Source organism: Mobula hypostoma, chromosome X2 (genome assembly GCF_963921235.1).
Source record: "Mobula hypostoma chromosome X2, sMobHyp1.1, whole genome shotgun sequence".
Lineage (NCBI taxonomy): Eukaryota > Metazoa > Chordata > Chondrichthyes > Myliobatiformes > Myliobatidae > Mobula > Mobula hypostoma.
Window position 1 is genome coordinate 24,119,682 of NC_086129.1, and position 17,447 is coordinate 24,137,128.

The following is a 17,447-nucleotide window of genomic DNA, read 5'->3' on the forward strand; positions in this document are numbered from 1 at the left end:
CAAATTTCATGACATATGCCGGTGATATTAAATCTGATTCTGAATCTGACCAAGTAAAATCTATCCAGGAGATGTCCAGCAGCATGGGCTCCAGTCAGACCAGGAGCAGCAAGATTCCTTTCTCTTTTGGCTCTAAAGGTCTGGCAATGAGCTCAGAAAGCCTGGTTGTCAGTGGACAAATGATGCCACTTAAATTTATCAGTAATTTATAATCAGTGCAAGAATGCAAGTTGATGATAGAGATGCAGTGAGTCCTTTAGGTCAGAAGCTTTTTGTCGAGCCAGTGACTGCTGGTCTCTTCTTCATGTGAAATTAAACATGCACTTGGTCATTTAAGCAAGATTTCCTGTGGGATTCTTCTAATCTCCCTCCTTGACTGGAGAAAGAGCATTAATATTTAGAGTTTCCAAGGCCCTTTTGTTCATGGATTACAGTACAATGGGTAGGAGTTTATCAGAGGTAGCCTGTTAATTCGAGATATTGGAACACTGTTCTTCACAGAAAGGCAGATAAACTCTGGAAATCACACACTCCAAAACTGTGTGAAACTTAGACCAACTGGAAAATTGAAAACTGACTGGTAGAATTATTTTAAGGAGGGTTAAGGATTATTGTTGATTTTATTGGGATCGTCAGTGGGGTGAACGGCCTACTTCTGTGCCTTTGTTCCTAGGCAATTTTACGATAAAGTTAATGGCAAAAATCCATCAATCAATTTAATAACTTATTTTTCTTCTCATTACAGCTGCCGATTCCAGCCTGTCCAGCGAAGGCCTTTGGTTTCTGCGGAATTTCCGGGAAGCTCTGAGCCCCTCTTCCTCTGCCTCGGTTCAGACAGAGGAAGCCATGCTGGTGGTATCACAGGAGGACCTGGTCTCGATACGCTCCTCTTCCCTCTCTTCCTGGTGGAAGCACTTTCCCTGCCTTGGGCGCTTGCTGAGGTGCTGCTGCTGCTGCTGTGGTAGCTGGTGCAGGAAGGAGGCGGAGAGTTGACCATTTCAACTGAACTCCCAGGGTGCAATGTAGGTGCTGACATTGAAAAGCAGGTCCTGTCAGTGAGCCAGGAGAGAGATGGGGAAAGCTACAAAGCTGGTACTGATGCACTTTTAATGAGAGGGAATAAAAGGAAAGCAAAAAAAAGGCCTTAAACAGGCACAGAAACTTTCTATGAAACCACATTGATTACAAAAACATCACCAATCTACAGCATGGGCCAAGTCCTAGTTTATTTGGTTTTTGACAGTCCATTTATATTCTTCATCCCAAGGCTGTGCAGTCTCTCAGATGCACACAGAATCTTCTAATCAACAGTTGCAATTCTGCCAGAGTTTTCAGATGACGGGTAGTAAGGTGACAGAAGGTGTTGTTGATCAGGATAGTAGTTTATACAGTATTTGTAACAATCTTAAACACAACTGGGTACTAACAGGGCTGAAATTGAATTCTGGCAACAGCACAATGCAGATGGTGGTGGGAATGTGAGATAGTTTTGCTATTGGAAACACGAGAGACTGCAGATACTAAATTCTGGACAAAGTGCAAGAGGAACTCAGCAGATCAGGCAGCATCTGTGGAGGGAAATGGACAGTCAACGTTTCAAGTCAAGATTCTTCACCTGGACTGTTTTGCTATTGCCTGCTTTACCCTAGTCACCACTAGGAATTTCACCCTCAATATTTATGGCTTATACCAAACCAAGAAAAATTTGAGTCAGAATATCTCTGGCAAAAAATTTTGTGGCTAATGTGCATTTGACAAGCTGAATACCTACAACAATCGTCTGGTAGTGAGTTGTAGAGAGAACTTGGTCTGGTGATACTTCTGTCTCAGATATGAACGACAACTTGTTCAAACTACAAAATTTTGATTACATTTGGTGGTGATTTTCTAATGAAGAATTGTAATTAATAGAGGAGAAGGGGGTGATTTGATGTTTAGGATTCTTTATAAAGGGAGTTAGTAGCAGGACTTTACTGCTCTGTTTTTTTGTACAATAATTGTGAATTGGTTGGCCATTGGCCATTGGAATTAAGAGTTCAGATTCTGCTGTATTCTGGATAGCATCCCAGTAGCATTATTGAAAATTGTTTAGTATATAAATCCCTGGATAGAGTGCCATGTGTAATCTAAGAGCTGCATTAGTAATGACGCACAGCACTCAGTGATATGATAGATGCAGCTCACTCTGCCTTTGTTATAATTGTTAATATAATTCAATACTCAGGTGTTAGTTAACCAACATCATTGTAAATCCAAAAAAGTGCCTGACGGGGAATGTATTTACAAGCAGTAATGCGCCAAGGCCACTGGATGGCAGCGGTGGACATTTGCAGTTTCATCCAGCAGCCAAAAATCGATATTAAGACCAAATACGTTTAAAATATTTTTGCTCAGAGGTTTGAGAAAAGCCACGATTACCAGACTCCCATTTCACCTTTTCCTTCACTGCAGTATCTCCTTCGTCTGTATGTAATCCATTTGGTCACATTAAATGTTGATATTGATGTTTGTCCTGAGGTTTACAGAAGTTAACATTCCTTGGACACTACCAAGAGCAACTCAGGAAAATAAACAGGGATATTCAAACTGTTTAGTTTAATGCTATCGAATACCTTATTACTTAAAAATGTTGCTTGTGAATTAGCAAATGACAGTTGATTGATTGACAGTAAAGAATTACCCAGTCAGGTTAAGGAAAAATCTGTTCACCTTCTCATTGGTGTAGGATGGTCAAAGGTAGTGGTGTCATAAGAATAGGTGTAACACACATAAAAAGTGCTGGTGAACGCAGCATCTATAGGAAGAGGTACAGTTGACGTTTCGGGCCGAGACCCTTCGTCAGGGTGTGCCTGGAAACCAATAGTATGGAGGCACTGGGAAATAGGTGCCTGCCTCATGGGTCCAGGAATATATCCAGAATTTGTAATTGTTGTGCCTTGTTGTGCTTCTATGAGTTATTTCTATTTTGGATACTGTACATAACTCTGTGATTAAATCTAACACAAATGTTCTTGTTGAAAACTCTAAGTAAAAGCCAGAAAGATGTTGACCATTGGTGAATTAGGCATTAAGTGTGGGCTTCAAAGGCAGAAAAAATGTGGAGAATTGGATAACTGAGCTAGGGGAGTGAGAGGCGGCAGGAGTGAGTAAATATTTCAAGAGGTGACGACAAAGGCAGAATCAGAGTACAGGAAGAGCCCAAATTCAATGGATGATTATGTGGGGAAGAGGTGTGTCACAATTATACATGATCAGAGAGTGTTTTCAGTAGAATGTTTTGCATTTGATAGAAAGAAGGGCACTGGATAAATCTACATCTCTCTGTTTTGACCATCATGGATACAAGAGGCTGAATAGCTATCTTCTCTGCAATAAACGTTATCTGATTTTCAGAGACACAACTCCAAAGGAAAGAAGACATATTGATGTATGCATAGTTATGATAATCTATGAGGAAAATGCTATTGAGTTTATGAGCTATTTTCTAGTGACAAGCAATCTTTCTGATCAGCTCCTATGTTTCACTTAAGATCTAAGGCTAATGACAGGCAAGTACCACCTTATTGACTGTTTAGTTTCTGATATTTAACTATTAAAGGAAAATTATAACATTTGGTATTCTGTTATTACCAATATAATAAAATAAATATTCTGACTTAATTCCAGATAGGTGGGTGAGCATGTAGCCCCCCACCATCCACCCTGTCATTAAGAAGTGCCAAGTTCCCCCTTCAGAATTTTAATAGAATTGCTTTATGCAAGGTGCATTGCCATGGTTACGAGAACAAAGAGTCTGTAAGCTTTAAAATTCCTTTAGTCTTGTGGGCGGAATTGGCCTGAATGGAGTGCAACATTTCTCCATGGAACTATTTTAATTTGTTGCATTGTCTTTTAACTCATTCATGCAGTGGCATTGCCTCTATTAGCTTTATAGTCCTGGTTTAGGGTAATCAGTTAATTGAATTGGTGTGCTATACCTGATCATGAGTTTAGAAACAGGAAAATCACCCAGAGCTCCATCTCCTGATTGTAGTTGCTCATGAATAATTCAGTCTCTATCTCAGCTATGCAATTCACATTCCGCAATCCAGAGGACTGAATATCTTTTCTGGCCTTTGTCTGATCTTGACCAGAATACCAAACATTTATACAGCCATTTCTTCTCTCTGAGAAAAAAAATGATGTAGTAACTGTTAAGTGCCGCAAACGTTCCAATTTTGCATCCTGAGGATGTTATACGACAGTTGTGAACAGAGTAAGTCATTTAATAAAGGATAAACTTGATGGGAATTACCCCTTAAAGGGGCAAGCACAAACTCGCTCATTCCAAATGAAGCTCAGAGATAAATATAGCCTGAACACATCGCTTCGGGATGCTGTCTCCAATGTTTTATTGACCAATGAGTCAAGACTTTAGCAATACAATCTTTCTAAATGGTAGTAGTTTAACCTTGTGTAAAATAAATGAATAAAATTGATTGTGGTTATATTTTCTGCTGTTTGAATAGTTCTTTTATTTATTGATCATTTATTCTCAGTGTTAAAGTAAAGCTTCAGGGATCTGGAGAATTCAAATGCTGCCAACTGGAATTACCCAACACACACAAAATGCTGGAGGAACTCAGCAGGCCAGGTAGCATCTATGGGAAAGAGTAAACAGTCAATGTTTCAGGCTAAGGCCCTTCATCAGGACTAGAAAAAGAGATGAGAAGTCAGAGCAAGAAGTACAAGGTGATAGGTGAAATAGGGAGAGGGACAATGACCGGAAGTTCGAGAAATTGATGTTCATGCCATCAGATCAGAGGCTACCCAGCTAGAATATAAGGTGTTGTTCCTCCAACCTGAGTGTGGCCACTTCACGGAGGTAGAGGAAGCCGTGGACTGACATATGGGAATGGGAAGTAGAATTGAAATGGGTGGCCACTAGGAGATCCGGCTTTTTCTGGCAGATGGAGCGTAGGTGTTTGGTGAAGCAGTCTTCCGATCTACGTTGGGTCTCACCGATCCATAGGAGGCCACACCAGGGAGCACCAGATACAGTAGATGACCCCAGCAGACTCACAGTGTTGCCTCACCTGGAAGAACTGTTTGGGACCCTGAATGGTAATGAGGGAGGAGGTGTAGGGGCAGGTATGGCAATTGTTATGCTTGCAAGAATAAGTACCAGGAGGGAGATCAGTGGGGAGGGATGAATGGATGAGCGATCCTGCAGAAAGTGGGGGAGAGGGAAAGATAGGCCTATTGGTGGCATCCCATTGGAGATGGTGAAAGTTAAAGAGGATTATGTGCTGGACGCGGATGCTAGTAGGGTGGTAGGTGAGGATAAGGGGAACCCTCTGCCTGGTATTGCGGCAGGAGGATGGGGTGAGGGCAGACGTGCAAAATGGAAGAGATGCGGTGAGGGCAGTGTTGATGGTGGAGGAAGGAAAGCCCCTTTCTTTGAAGAAGTAGGACATCTCATTAGTTCTGAAATGAAAAGTCTCATCTTGAAAGCGATGCCGCGGAGTTGCAGGGTCTGAGAGAAAGGGGGTGGCATTTTTTCAAATGACACGGGCGGGAAGAGGTATAGTCCAGGTAGCTGTGGGAATCATGAAAGATACCAGTAGATAAACTATCTTCAGAGATAGAGACAGGGAGATTAAGAAAGGGGAGGAAGGTGTCAGAATTGGACCAAATAAATTTGAGGGTAGGGTGGAAGTTGGAGGCAAAGTTGTTGAAGTTGACAAGCTCCACATGAGTGCAGGAAGCAGTACCAATGCAGTCATTAATATAGTGTAGGAAAAGTTGGGGAGTGATACCAGTGTAGGCTTGGAACATAGACTGTTCCACGTAGCCGACAAACAGGCAGGCACAGCTGAGACCCACATGAGTGCCCATGGCTACACCTTTGGTTTGAAGGAAATGGGAGGAGCCTAAGGAGAAATTATTGAGAGTGAGGAGCAGTTCCGCCAGAAGGAGGAGAGTGGAACAGGTTGGGTCTGTTTTCTAGAAAGAAGCATGGAACTTTAAGGCCCTCCTGATGGGAGATGGGGGTGCATAGGACTGGACATCCATGGTGAAAATGAGACTATCAGAGCCAGGGAACTTGATGTCATTGAAAAGATCCAGAGAGTGTAAAGTGTCTGAAGTGAAGGACTGAACTAGGGGGGAGAAAACAAGAGTCGAGGTATGCAAATATAAGTTCAGTGGGGCAGGAACAAGCAGAAATGATGGGTCTACCTGGACAGGCAGGTTTGTGGATCTTGGGTAGGAGGTAGAAACGGGAGGTGCAGGGTAAGGGAACTATGAGGTTGGTAATAGTGATCCCCAGAGTTGATAAAGTCATTGATGGTGCAGGTGACAATGGTCTGGTGTTCCTTCATGGGGTCCTGTTCGAGGGCTAAGTAAAAGGAGGTGTCTGAGAGTTGTCACCTGGCTTCAGCAAGGTAGAGGTCAGTCCACCAGACTATTACAGCACCCCCTTATCTGCGAGTTCGATGGTGAGGTTAGGATTCGTGTGTTCGGAAGGAGTGAAGTTAGAATTGATGACAGGAGTGGTAAGGTTGATTCAGTTGATGTCTCATTGGCAGTTAGCAATGAAAAGATCCAGAGCAGGGTGTCCAGGAAGAGAAGGAGGGTAAAATCGGGAGAAGGGGTCATCAGTGCGGGGTGGAGAGTCCTTGCCAAAGAAGTAGGCATGGAGATGGAGGCAACGGAAGAAGAGCTCAGCGTCGTGGTGGGTGCGGAACTCACTGAGGTGTGGGTGCAGGGGGGCAAAGATGAGACCCTTATTGAGGACAGAATGTTCTGCTTCAGAGGGTAAGGTCAGAACTGGTATTATCCGCCAGTCTCACCACAGTCCCTGACATTTACCCATCTCCTTCAAGCTGTCACATTGTCCATGAGCTCTTCCAGTCCACTTGCAGGCTGAACAAGGTCACATGGAACCACCCAGCACTGCTGGGATCTTTGGGATGACGTACCTTGCTACACTTTGTGTATAGATAGAGTGTGCAACAGATCCTGTAAGCTACACCCGGTCAACATGAAGACATAGAGCACATGCAAATGCTATATTAACGGGCATGAAGCAAAGGTCAAATAGGTTTGTATTTGTATAGTGCTTTTTGTGCCAAAATACTTAGCAGCAATTAAAGTATCTATTGCTATCAACAAAACTGCAAATGCTGGAAATATGAAATAAAAACAGAAAATGCTGCAACATTTTCTTGTGAAACTTGTGCATCTAAAGCACCCACAGCCAACAATGTGGTGATAAGCTGACACCCACCACTCCACTCCCCAAAAGCCATGCCACTCCAGCCATGCAGAGTGGGCCAAGAAGAGAAAGCGTCACGTTCTGAGGCCACACCTCTGGAAGACCACGTCACATTAATATTTCTTTAACATTTTTGGTAGAGTCATATTTAAATCTATTAATAGGTTTTTCAAAATGAAAATAAGAAAAAAATAAAAATGAAAACATTAAAAGCTAAATAAACATAGTTAAATCATTATAAATTAAAAGCTACGAGTGCCTTCATTTTATATCTTTTCCAGTTTTAATGTTTAAAGAAGTTAATGATTAAGATAAATATTGGAAAGAATGTAATATTGACTTGCAACATGTTATAAAATCATATTACATCAAAATCTGTTCCTTTCCATTCAACAAAACGTCTAGAGATTTTACCTGTTTCCATAGATTCCTAGTTTCAGTCAGTCATGGTGATGTGATTGATCAAAACAGAAGAAAATCAATAATATCTATTTAAATGGATCACCTTTGTAATATCCACATATCTGTGGTCTTGGGGCATGGATGCTAACAAACAAGGCTTGAATGTAACAGTTTCTATATATTCTGAAAACAATTTTAAAGAAATATTTGAGACTGAGGTACAGGAATTTACAATAACCTTTATTGATATTTGTCACAGCTTCTTGTCAATTCTCCCAAAACTAGGAGAATAATTAAGTCTAAATTACTGACTCCTGCACGCCTCAAAGTGGTGGCTAAACCATTGAAATAAAACATTCTATCCAGGTACCAAATCAAGAACAAGTTGTGTTCTATTAGTGGTCAGTTCAAACTACTGGTATCCAAGGAATATAAGGATGCCTCATTTTCTAAAGCAAGCATTAAACTTGGATTATATCAGATCCACTCACATAATTCCATAGACTGACAATGGGAATTAGGAATGAATGAGGTGAGACGAGCAAGGGCAAGATTGACATTCATATCAATATATGCAAATTTCTGACAGATCTCATCTCTATGACACAGTCAGCATGTAAATAGATTTTAACAAAATAGCCTAAACCATGTACTGAAACAGCATGAGCTGGTTCATCACTGGCTGGAGTAGAGAGCATGAAAATATAGGAACAGGTGTAATTAATTCTGCATCTCAAACCTATTCTGCCATTTATTTACATTATGTCTAATTTGTATCTGAACTCCATTTACATGCCTTGTTACTGTATTCTTAACTAAAATCTATTGATTTCTATCTTGAAATTTTCAGCTTACCTGACTGTAAAACTGACTTCTGCTTCCATTTAAAAGTTGAAGCCATTGGAATAGTTTGGTGAAAATAGCGTCTCACCTGCTCCATACATTCATGATCCTCTATCCAAGAGTAATATTTAATGTGAGATACTGGTTTGTCATTCAGGGCTAAGAGCACAAGATAAGACACACTGGAAATGCCAATGAAAATTTAAAAGAATGGAAATTTGATGTCTCCAGCAATAAAAAACAGAAAATGTTTTAACACTCAGTAGGTCAGACATCATCTGAGGAAAGAGAATCCGTTTATCTTGTTTGTGAATGAGAAACAGTTAATGTTTCAGGTCCAAGAGGCTTCACCAGAACTTGGAAAGAGAGGAGAAAAGTATTTCTAGTTAGCAGAGAAGTTGAGGGAGTCAAAAATTGATGGAATAACAGAAATTTCTCTGATGGAATGAGATTGGATGACTCAATCTGCATTTAATGACCCTTTAACTGCCACAACAGGTCCTTCAGTCTCACCTACTAGTGAAATTCCTTTTGTTTTATTCATCTCTAACACCCATCTCCGCAACCAACTTGTTCTCTTTCTCAATTCTAATGAAGGGACTTGGACCTGAATCAATAACTGTTCCTCTAACTCTTCCTGCTGAATGTTTACATCATTTTCTGTATTTTATTGCTGGAGACACTAATATTTGGCTACAATGCTCTGATACATTGCTTGCCTTCCTCCAAAGGTGTAAAATAAAACTGTTGAATGATATGCATCCACTTTCACAGGTGGTGGGTGGAAGCTGCAAGTGGAGAGTGTCATAGTCATGCCCAATTCATCTATGCCAACCAAGATATCCATCCAAGCTAGTATCATTTGCCCACATTTGACCCATAACTCTTTATATCTTTCCTGTCCATGTAAATGGCCAAATATATTTTAAACGCAAACAACAGGAATTCTGCAGGTGCTGGAAATTCAAGCAACACACATCAAAGTTGCTGGTGAACGCAGCAGGCCAGGCAGCATCTGTAGGAAGAGATACAGTCGACGTTTCAGGCCGAGACCCTTCGTAATATATTTTAAATGTGGTTATAGTACCTGCCTCAACCACTTTCTCTGGTAGCTCATTCCATATACTCTCCACCCTCTGTGGGCAAAAGCTGTCCCTCAGGTTCCTATTAAATCTTTCCAATCTTATTTTAAACCTACCTCCTTGAGTTAATCCCCCAACCCTGGGAAAGACTGTGTGTATTCACTCTATCCATGACTTTGCATACCTCAATAAGATCACCACTTAGTCTCCTATGCTCCAGGGAATAAAGTCCTAGCTTGCCCAATCTCTCCCTATAATCCAGTTCCTCAAGTCCTGGCAAAAGTCTCATAGATCATTTCTGCATTCTTTCCAGCCTAGTGGCATCTTTCCTACAGCAGGGTGGCCAAACACTGAACACAGTATTCCAAGTGCAGCCTACCAACATTTTGTACAATTTCAACATAACATCCCAACTTCTGTGCTCAATGCCATGATTGATGAAGGCCAGGGTGCCAAGACCTTCTTCACCACCCTACGTACCAGTGACAACACTTTCAGGTTACCATGTATTTGAAATTCAAAGTCCTTCTGTACTACAACATGTCCCAGGGCCCAACCATTCACAGCGAAAGGTGCTTGGCTAGAATGCTCGGTGTGCCCAGGCTGTTAAAGGATTGGAATGCAGTAATGCAACAAATAGTTTGACTGTAGAAAGTCATACAGCACAGGGAGCAACACTGGATTTTTTTTCAAAAAAGGCAATGATTGTGGCATGTAGGTAATCTATTAAACACTTTGGAGATTTTGGGAGATATATTTGTACGCCATTTCAGAGAATCAAACATATTAAATTTCATATTTATGCTATAGTCTGGATAACACCAAGACAGTGTCAAGACAACATCAAACAAGCATATACAATGCATTTGTGGACTGATTAAAGTACACGTGTTAAGATTAAAATTGTAAATGAAGGATTTTATATTGATTAAACAAAGTATTGTGATGTTGGCTCCTAATTTACATACAAGCACCAGGGTTGTTTTGCAAACAAAATCATGCATTCTTTCAATGTGAATTAATCTTGATGAGGGCTTCGACTTCTTTCTATTTGAAAGAAGTGTAAACATCCCAAAAATAATAATGGTTTCAAGCTGAATATTACAAGGAAATGACAAGGGAAACTTGAGGAGGAAAGGATTGAGTCCTGAGATCGAGTTCTTATGACTGATTCAAGAATTCTGGATCCCCAGATTGGAGAATAAGAAAATTGGGAGAGGTTGGAATCTGCACAAGGTTGGCATTCACAGATCACATCGGCTTCCTGAATATCGTAACAGTAATGTTTTCTTTCTCTTCTATGTAAATACCAATAAGGCTATGATGAGACTAGAGGGAAAAGCATGACAGTGTAATTTCCTGTTAAAGTTCAATTTACAAGCCGATTTTGGAGAGTTTGTCATTGAAAGTTAGTAACAGGAAAAGCATCTTCCTGTTCATCATGACTGCTGGTCAATAAGGAAGGATGGGAAGAAAATAAGCACCAGTATTTTGGTTGACAACAGCATAGGATTTGCCTGGGGAGGCGTGATGAATCTGCTCTACAGTGTTCCATCTCACTCACCATCAGCAATCTTATTATCTGCAGAATTTGTGTCTTTGGACAAAGAAATTAATGGGTCATTTGAATAATTTAAGGTACCAGCCAATATTTAGACCCAAAACTATTTGGATAAAGTTGTATCCAATGTAGGCTATTTCCTGATTGTCTCTTCCCCTCTCTCGGAGGTGCTGGGATGCAAGTCGTGCACTAGAAGCTCTCCCGCACCTCACCAAATTGGACATTTTCTGTACAGGAGCCTAGATTACAGTGACTGAAGGAAGCCTCTCAGCCAAGCTGAATTCCCATGCTTATTTGATGTGAAGATGCATGAACTTTATTTGATCAGGAAGTTAGTGGATGATTATCAGGTATTACCAAGTCACCAGAAATCATCTTTAATGCATATTTCTGGTTTTTATATAGTATAGAATAATCAATGGGGTATGTCATTAGAGCCTGAAATGTAAAAGCGATCAATTTGGTGCCCTGTTTTTGATTGGGTTAAATCTAGAAGAACCAAATACAACCATCACATCATTGCTTGAGCCATCATTTGTTTTCTTTCCTTCATTTCCTGGCTTTCTGTATCTGATTATGCAGTGATTTTCTTTTTGTTTTAGATTAGTTATTCTCTTTGAATTCTCTCTAACCAGCCTATCTTAAAGGACTGTTCTCGAGCGAGTTGTCTGACCTCAGATGTCGGACCCACTGGAATGAAATCAGCTTCTAAAAAATATAAGGTGCTCAACTGCCATTGATGACTGTGGTGTTGGCTCAGGTCCTTGAAAGTGTGTAAGTATCCGAGTAAAGCTATCAATTATCTTTCATACTGGAAATGGGTCAACATCTGCAGACTGACCATTCTTTATCATGCACATATGTGCTGAAGAAAGCATCAAAACAGGCCTATACTCCATGTCCATACTCATGTACCATTTAACAAGATAATGAAACCTCCCATTCCACATCTAACCCAAGGACAAAGAAACTAATTACTGAGTCCTCAGCTAGGATTTGCCAGATCAATACTGAGATCATTTTCGTCCACATGAGTCCTGATAAAATATTCACCTACCAGGAGAGGTGAGGTCATTTTAAGAGTGAGGATTCTGAAGGCTATCTGCCAAAACCCTAAACCAAACATATTTCATACCTGTGTGCCTTTAGCTCCTGCATCCTTATTACCCAAAGGGTAATCGAAAATAATTCCATTTACATTTTAAAAATGGAACATCAAATAATTACACCAAGGGCTTCCATGTTGAACACTAGTTACAGGATATAAGCTTACCAGAATTACATATACACTCGGGAAAAGCAGTTATTGGGGGTGAGGGGGAGGACCTTGGATATGTTCCAGGCTTTGATATTGATATTTCTGGACCTACTATATATTTAATGTCTGTGAAGGAAGATACAAAATCTTCTAAGCGTTAATTTTCCTCTGTATTAGCCTCGTCTTGCTCCACAATCATATGAACTCCTGTTGGCCGAATAATGCGGTTGGCACCTCTCTGGTGTGATGGTGAGCTGGGAGATCGGCTTGGTGATTTCTGCAATCTGCTGGAAGCAGGAGATCGAGCAGGAGACCTGCTATACCGCCTAGGTGATTGGCCACCTGGTCTTGGGGATCGAGCTGGAGCTATGGAGGGAACGATGAATTCAGCCTGTTCGGCTGTATTCTTGGGATCAATGTGAGAGTCTTCCTCATCATCTGGAGAATCCTGCAAAAGACAACGAGCTGGATTAGAATATTTGAGTTTGAGAAACCTTATTGTTTCAGACTCAAGTCCTTAAAAGTTGAATGGATAAGATTAAAAGCAAGCCTGGATACAGTGTTTTAAGGGAGAGAATGTTTGAGTTTTAGAATTGTAGGTGACTGAAAAGACAAAATAAAGTGGTAGGTTTGAATGTCTTGCTGTCATGAGAAGGACCAAGTTAAAGAACAATAACTTGCATTGACATAGCACCCTTAATACCAAAGTGTCCCAAGGCACTTTACAGGGATGCCATTTTAATAAAACGTTGTATCTAACATATTAGGGAACAAAATATGGTAAAGAACATCTTAAAGGAGGATGCAGAAGTAAAGAAGCAGACAGATTTAGGGAAGAATTCCAGAGGTTAGTGCAGTGGAGGCCAAGGCCATGGTTGCCAATAAAAATTGTGGATGCACAGCAGGAAGAAGTATGTTACTTTTTTTCTGCTGCAAGCGCTTTCAGCTTTTAATAAGTAGACTGTAAACTTACCTACAAGAGGTTTCCAAGATAATGATATATTGAGTGATGAATAACCAGAGGTCAAATTTAAAATCATTAGCAAAAGATCTAATGGGGAAATTAGATCAGTTTTCTATTGCGCAGGATGTTGGGATCCTGATTTCTACTTGATATACATTCGTGCTTTAGTCTTAAATATAGGGGGAAAGATAAAGAAGTTTGCAGCTGAACGTGAGAGGAACAGCTTTAAACTTCATGAAGATATAAGTGTTCTCATTAGGGAAGTGGCAAATGGAACTCAGCTCAGAAAAGAGTGAGGAAATGCAGTTGGATAAGACCAAAAGGGCAAGGAAATATATATAGTAATTGACAGAATACCAAGGTTTTAAATAAATAAAGGGAACTTGGAGTCCTCAGACACTTAAGGGCGGCCAGTCATGACAATGAAATGATTTAAAAAAGGCATGTAGGATGCATCTATTAGCCAAAGCTTAAAATAAATGAGCAGCCAGATTACGCAAAAATTGTATACAATGTCAGTTAGATCACAGCATACCAGTGTCTCTACTTCCTCAGAAAGGGCTAAGAAAGTTTGGTATGGCTCTGATGACTCTCACCAATTTTTACCGATGCACCATAGAAAGCACCCTATCCTCTCATGAGCCCTGCAGGGCTCTGCGCCAAGCTGTAGAACGTTGGGCTGCTAGGTTTCTCGAGCACCTGTATTTACTAGTTGTCTTAACTAGAGCTGTTAAGCCCTTCTGCTTTCTGTTTAATCTTGTCAAGTTAATTGTGACTGGCACGCGTTTTTCACATTCTATGACTATTTAATATGGACTTCCGTTTAGCGCTCTCCATGGGGTCCTACTGTTGAGTATGATTTGTCTTGCGGTACGGCTTGGCTGTACCTCCAATGCTCCGTTGGTATACCTATGGATAACCTCTTGTTTTCTTTTCTTCATGGGAGTCTGCTATTCCTCCACACCAGGGTTCAGTCATTGCCAGCACTCACTGCGACGACGATTGTCATTTCTCCGCACTTGGGTTCAGTCGCTGCCAGCGCTCACTGTGACAGAAGGACCCGGCACCATCAAAAGACCCAGCAGAGGTACTACAGTGGTTTGGACATGGTTGGCTGGAGTCGAGGATGCCTTCTTTACTCAGTTCATGTTCTGATTGCCCTGAGTCTATGTTCCAAGCTTCTCCAGTCTACGTTCAAGATTTTTTCTGAGATTCTCTGGGTCGACAAGGTATATTAGATCTCCTATGGTATTCAATGTTTCTGAGCTACATGCAATGTTTCCAAGCTATATTTGCAGTCTTTCCAAGCTACAGTATATGCAGTTTTTCTGAGCTATACTTGCAATGTTTTCAAGTTATACTTGCAATGTTCCCGAGCTATATTTGCAATATTCCCGAGTTATATGCGCAATGTTTCTGAGTTATATGCGCAATTTTCCCAAGTTATATGCGCAAGGTTTCCGAGTTACATGGTCTTTTCCAGGTTTTCCAGCCCTGTCTGTATCAGGACTGTCTCAGGTTTTCCAGCCCTGTCTCAAGAGCATCAGGTCTGTTCCAGGTTTTCCAGCCCTGTCTCAAGAATATTAGGACTGTTCCAGGTTCTCCAGCCCTGTCTCAAGAGCATCAGGTCTGTCCCAAGTTTTCCAGTCCTGTCTTGAGCCCCCCAGGGCTCTGTGGGCCATCAGGACCTGGCCTTAGGGACAGAGGTACTGTCATGAGCCCTGCAGGCCTCTGCAGTGAGCTGTAGAACATTGGGTACTAGAATTCTCAAGCACCTGTATTTACTAATTGTTGTCTTACCTAGAGCCGTTAAGCCCTTGTGCTTTCTGTTTAGTCTTGTCAAGTTAATAGTGACTGGCACAGATTTGCTGTGATCTATGATTATTTAATACAGATCCCTGTTTAGCGCTCTTCCTGGAGTCCTTACGTTGAGTACGATGTGCCTCACAGTGTCGCTCGGTCGTGTCTCCAATGCCCTGGTGATATACTTATATATAACCTCTTGTTTCCATCTCTCCATGGGAGTCTGCCGTTCCTCTGCACCTGGGTTCCGTCATTGCCAGAGTTCACCATGATATATCCAGATGTATCACAGCTTGGTATGACAACTGCTTTGCCCAAGACCACAAGAAGTTGCATAGAGTTGTGAACACACCCCAATCTATTATAGACACCAACCTCTGATCGTCCATTGACTCTGTCAACACTTCCCACTGTTTTGGGGAAGGAGCCAATACAATTAAGGACCCCTTTGAACCCCTCTCATCAGACAGAAGGTACAAAAACTTGAGTACACTGTCATACAACCATGCTTAATGACAGCTTCTACCCCACTGTTATAACACTTCTGAATGGACCTCTTATGGGATAAAGATGAATTTTTGATCTCTCCATCTACCTAGTCATAGCCTGTGCACTTAATTTGTCTACCTGCGCAACAATTTTTCTGTAACTATAATACTATTCTGCTTTTTGTCCCCTTTTGTACTACATTGATGTACTTATGGCATGCAAATAAAAGTTTTTCACGCCATCTCAATAAGTGTGACAATATTAAACTAATAAATAATAATAACAATTTGAGTTCTGGTTGGCACATTGTAAGAAAGATGTGATGAAAACTGGCAAGGGGGCAAAGGACATTTATGAACTTACTGCCAGGAAAAGAAAATAGCTACAGGGAATGATTGGTTACACTATGTTAGTTTCTTGGCACAGAGGATCCTGAGGGGAGTTAATTAAAGAGGATAAGACTGTAAAGGGCTGAAATGGAGAGAACAGGAAGGACCTATGGACTGAAACCACGAGGGCACAAATTAAAAAGACTAGAGAGGACAAGAGGAAATTTAAAAAGATGGCAGGGCCGAAATCCTTTTGCATACTGAAACAAAAAATTGGATATTTATTTTATGAGCTGTGACTTGCAGGGCTACAGACCTAGTGCTGAAAGATGGAATGAAGCTGGGCAGCTCTTTGTTTGACTGGCACAGACATAGTGGGCTGAATAGTCTATGTACAAGTTTACTGGAATTCAATGAAACTATCAATGATATTTTAACACATCTTTTTCAAACCTACATAGAAGTGTGTATGTGCTGTTAGACACACAGATTTTATAACTGTTATGTTGTCCCTGATCTACCACTGAGCAGCTGAAATATTTGCCGCAACCAGAGACAAGGTACTGCCTCTCATACCTTTTCTTTGATGACGTATAATCCCTTATGGTTCTTTCGCTCACGTTTGTGCTCTGCTGCTTTTGGTAGCAGTTCTACTGAGAAAGGAATAGAATGGCATAAAATAATTAACAAGATGCTGTTAACTAGTTCTAGATTAAATTTTCACTTTCTGTGAATTCTATAACCCTTAATGTGCCCCAAGGTAAATTCTATTTGTTGAAGGATTTTCTTAAGATTCACGTCAACCTCATCTACTGCTGTTCCTTACTTATCATTCTTGTGATCAAACACAATCCTCATTTTTGAAATCAATGCCAGCTTGTTGCTTCCAGTATTTTTTTTCTTTATCTAGGTATTTGGTACTTCTATCACTAACTAAAGATAACAAAAATGTTGATGACATTAAATGGTTAATATTATTCAATGCTAATTTAACTTTCTAAAGTGGTGGAAAATCCACTGATAGATCACTATTATACATATTCTTGACTTCCCTTTCTATTCACCAACTTTCACAGAAGAGGTTGACCTCATGTCTAATAATGATGTGATGTGCTATCAAGGAGAGGTAGACTGTCTCGCAGCATGGTGTGCTCATAACAACTTGGAGTTTAATGCCATCAAGACAGTGGAAATGAGGATTGACTTCTGCTGACAACCTGCTCCCTTCTTTAGAAATTAATGGTCAGGCTGTATCTGTGGCTGAGTCATTCAAACTCCTGGGGACTACCATTACAAACACACTGAAGTGGGACGCTCATGTTACGCTCATCACTGGGAAAGCCCAGCAGAGATTGTTCTTCCTACGCCAGTTTAGGATACTTAACATCTCACGGTGTATCCTGATGAATTTTTACTCAGCCATCGTTGAGAGTGCTGTGACCACCTCTATCACTGTTT

The 17,447-nt window shown here is 40.8% G+C and overlaps 2 protein-coding genes across 3 annotated transcripts in view; one reads left to right on the forward strand and one right to left on the reverse strand.

The window, feature by feature from the left end:
- LOC134341007 (arginyl-tRNA--protein transferase 1-like) overlaps positions 1-6,271 on the forward strand; it is a 99,899-nt gene extending 93,628 nt beyond the window's left edge. Inside the window, exon 12 of the mRNA XM_063038697.1 lies at positions 746-6,271. Coding sequence (XP_062894767.1) covers positions 746-993 — 248 coding nt within the window. The 3' untranslated portion in view covers positions 994-6,271. The remainder of the gene's footprint in view (positions 1-745) is intronic.
- A 1,186-nt stretch (positions 6,272-7,457) lies between these two features.
- The window catches only part of LOC134340832 (hepatic and glial cell adhesion molecule-like), a 65,432-nt gene continuing 55,442 nt past the window's right edge, over positions 7,458-17,447 (reverse strand). The window contains exons 6-7 of one of the 2 annotated variants that reach the window (XM_063038382.1): positions 16,566-16,642; positions 7,458-12,852 (exon numbers count right to left, since the gene is read on the reverse strand). In XM_063038382.1, coding sequence (XP_062894452.1) covers positions 12,562-12,852; positions 16,566-16,642 — 368 coding nt within the window. In that variant the 3' untranslated portion in view covers positions 7,458-12,561. The remainder of the gene's footprint in view (positions 12,853-16,565; positions 16,643-17,447) is intronic. The other variant, XM_063038383.1, reaches the window with a different exon arrangement.